General features: G+C 47.2%; 3 protein-coding genes across 3 annotated transcripts in view; all 3 read left to right on the plus strand.

The window, feature by feature from the left end:
• Pmar_PMAR013501 (Dolichyl-diphosphooligosaccharide--protein glycosyltransferase 67 kDa subunit precursor, putative) overlaps positions 1 to 40 on the plus strand; it is a gene marked incomplete at both ends in the record, with an annotated part of 2,435 nt that extends 2,395 nt beyond the window's left edge. Inside the window, one exon of the mRNA XM_002777413.1 lies at positions 1 to 40. Within this exon, the coding sequence (XP_002777459.1) occupies positions 1 to 40 (40 nt within the window).
• Positions 41 to 54: 14 nt separating this feature from the next.
• On the plus strand, positions 55 to 1,060 carry Pmar_PMAR013502 (Vacuolar ATP synthase 21 kDa proteolipid subunit, putative). Its single transcript, XM_002777414.1, has 3 exons — positions 55 to 168; positions 230 to 354; positions 401 to 1,060. Exons 2-3 carry the CDS (start codon positions 288 to 290, stop codon positions 667 to 669), a joined length of 336 nt encoding a protein of 111 aa, XP_002777460.1. The 5' UTR covers positions 55 to 168; positions 230 to 287; the 3' UTR covers positions 670 to 1,060.
• A 398-nt stretch (positions 1,061 to 1,458) lies between these two features.
• Positions 1,459 to 2,922, plus strand: Pmar_PMAR013503 (hypothetical protein; the record flags this gene model as incomplete). Its single annotated transcript, XM_002777415.1, has 2 exons — positions 1,459 to 1,896; positions 2,872 to 2,922. 2 exons carry the CDS (start codon positions 1,459 to 1,461, stop codon positions 2,920 to 2,922), a joined length of 489 nt encoding a protein of 162 aa, XP_002777461.1.
• Positions 2,923 to 3,297: the final 375 nt, after the last annotated feature.

Below are 3,297 nucleotides of genomic sequence, written 5' to 3' on the forward strand. Positions count from 1 at the left end.
TGATGGATGTTTTTGCATGCTGGGAATAATGGTGAAATGATGATCAGTCTGTCAGGGCTAATCTCGGTATTACCTCTCTTTGGCATTCTCCGTTATCGGTGCTGCCTGGGGTATCTTCCTCACCGGTTCCTCATTGGTTGGTGCTGCTGTTCGTGCTCCTAGGATTAAGTAATATATGGGGATCTTGAGGTCGAGCATGCAGTAATGTTTTCACTTGACTCTATTGCAGGTCTAAGAATCTTGTGTCCATTATCTTCTGTGAGGCTGTCGCTATCTATGGTGTTATTATGAGTATCATCATGAATTCCAAGATGGAGGGTGCTAGAGAATTCGTTCCCCCGGCCATCCCCACTGGTAAGTCCCTGCCATTTTCCATTACTACATCGTCATTGTCTAACAGGTAACATGGCTGTTGCCCAGGCTGCTGGATACTGCCTCTTCGCATGCGGTCTCTCTGTTGGTTTCTCAAACCTCTTCTGTGGTGTCTGTGTCGGTGTCTCTGGTTCCGGCTGTGCTCTTGGTGATGCTCAGAAGCCTGAGTTGTTCGTCAAGATGCTCGTTGTTGAGATCTTCGGCAGTGCCCTCGGACTGTTCGGTATCATTGTTGGTATCATCCAGGCTGGTCAGGGAACCTTCCCTAAGGACATCACTCCCCAGATCCCCATGTAAAGAAGGAGCATCCTCATGATGATGATGGTGATGCTCGTTACTGATAAAGCAGAAGTGGCCTGAGTGGTTGTCTTCGACCCGTTGCTGATAGTCTCAATAGTTGTTAAGACTCGTGGCATATTCAGTTGTGAAGTCCTTAAAGGCTTCCAGTAGTTAGTGGCTGCTGCTCTTCCGTGCATCGAATCGGTTCTTGTTTAACAGCGTCATCATACCATTCTCGGCAATGCAAATCAATAAGGGTTGTCGGCGCCACTGTCCCTAGTTTTTGAGGCGTCACCACTCTTGATGAGAGTAGTACCATTACAGTTGCTAAATGCTCTAGCGAGCCGGTCTGCCCTAGTGCTAGTTGATGGTTTAGCAATCGTCTGCACTGATAGCAGCATCCACTCCTTCAGCTGGCGTGAATGATTCTTCGTCCCACGACTGTTGTGTTTACGAGTTGTGAATAGGATTGTGGAACAGAGGGATCTTCTTGTCACTGATGGAAGACGTTCATCTTTATAGAGCATCGTTGAATATGGTGGTAGTAAAGTTAAGTACCATTCCTTGCCCTCCTCACGATGCTGTAGGTATTGGCATTGTGCTCAATTTGATTATACTACCACTTCAGCAGTAAGCGTTGTCCAGTTGTGAGGAATAGTACTCGTGCTGTGACGCTAGAGTTTACCAGTCACTTGGTGGTAGCTGAAGTTCAGCTGCTGAACCCGGCATCCTCTTGATATTGAATTTAGTTCCCATTGAGTATAGGAACTCAATCAGTCTGCTATTTTAATAGTTGGTTACTTCCCTATGTCAACTTTCACAGGAGATGGCAAGTACGTAGCAGATGGCGGTGCTTATCTGCAGAAACTCTGGGAAAGCCATAAATGGAAAGAGATCAAGAACTGTCCTGGTCGCTATGTATCACCCCGTAACAAACGACTCTCTACTCTAACCCCGACGGAGGTCCTCGATAGTCTCGTGGACTTCGTCAATTGGACACCTAAGTCATTGAAGACTGTCGTTGGTCGCGTTGGATCTCGTCTTATATTTAGAGGAGCTCATATTGCAGCTAATGCGGAGAGGGATAGTTGCTGGTTTTTCACATTCTGTGATGGTGGTGGACTGATTACCTACGAGAAGGCCGATGGTATCTTCGTTCACACGTTGAACACTCAGTCGGGTTTGATGAGGAAGGTGAATGCGGTGGCACCTATCGAGCTTTCTGCAGCACTTCAACTGGGGGCGGTAGAAAAGATGGTACTCCATATATTATCGTTCCTTGACGACACATCTCAGAATGCTGGAGCATATCCGTTAGTGTTGACGACTAGAAAGTTTCTGAATTACTTATGTTAGCGAACGAGGGTCAAGCTCGGTCAATGAGAAGCCAAGGATGTGGGGTAGATTACGTCGCGATTAGTATATCGACTCAAGCAAGGCTCATCGATTGGGAGGGGTAACCATTTGTGTGGAAAGAATGAGGAATAATTTTATTCATAGAAAAAATGGGGAAGAATTTTGTTTATAAGAAAGAAATGGAATTAGACGAAAGACAACCATCATAACGACAACCGTCAGACGATCTGCTGAAATGTCCTTCCCGCGTTGACTCAGCGCCGTTGAGGGAACTCGAAGTAGGGGTAGAAGTTTTACGCCTGGAATCCTGGTAACCAGGACCTGGTTCCGGCCCTGGACTCCAGCGAAGGTCCAATCCTTGAAAGTCTCCTTCCCTGTAATGTCCCCCCAACTAAGCCCGCAACATGCTCGAACAGTTGCAGCTTAGTTGTTTCCCACTCACCCACACCATAATGGTGACGATAACCTTTGGTGTTTAGTTGAGTGAGGAGTTAGGGTATTTGGGCTGGATACTCGGAGCTTATCCAAACGAAGCTATTGTTGGGGATACAAGATCTGTAGCTCTTTGTGATTTCTCGAGATAAGCTAATCACAAATATCCCCAACCCGAGTATCTAGCAGCGCTGAAAAACAGACTTCTTCGTATAAGAGATGGTGATCAAATACGTGCATTCTCTAAACATCCCAAATCTATAAGAAGTCTGCATTGCGCCTCCCCCGCAACCTTATAACGGGTGGGTTGGGCAGGGTAAACGCTCAGGTATCGTCCCCATATCCCATTCCCGCCTACATTTCAGTCGAACCTTGAACTTGCCCAATGAATTGACCACGTCATTTTTCGGTATCATTGTTGGTATCATCCAGGCTGGTCAGGAAACCTTCCCTAAGGACATCACTCCCCAGATCCCCATGTAAAGAAGGAGCATCCTCATGATGATGATGGTGATGCTCGTTACTGATAAAAGCAGTAGTGGCCTGAGCGGTTGCCTTTGATCCGTTGCTGATAGTCCCAATAGTTGTTAAGACTCGTGGCATATTCAGTTGAGAAGTCCTTAAAGGCTTCAACGGTTCCCGTAGAACCATTCTCGGCAATGCAAATCAATAAGGGTTGTCGCCGCCACTGTCCCTAGTTTTTGAGGCGTCACCACTCTTGATGAGTAGTACCATTACAGTTGCTTGGTGCAACCACCCACTTCGGGAGACAAGAGTCTTCCGCGAGCCGAGTGTGTGGGGAGGGTACCACCTTTGGGCGAGCGCTAAAATCAACTTCCGGGCATCCCTGGCCGGAAC

The sequence above is a fragment of the Perkinsus marinus genome (assembly GCF_000006405.1).
Source record: "Perkinsus marinus ATCC 50983 genomic scaffold scf_1104296951948, whole genome shotgun sequence".
Classification (NCBI taxonomy): Eukaryota; Perkinsozoa; order Perkinsida; family Perkinsidae; genus Perkinsus; species Perkinsus marinus.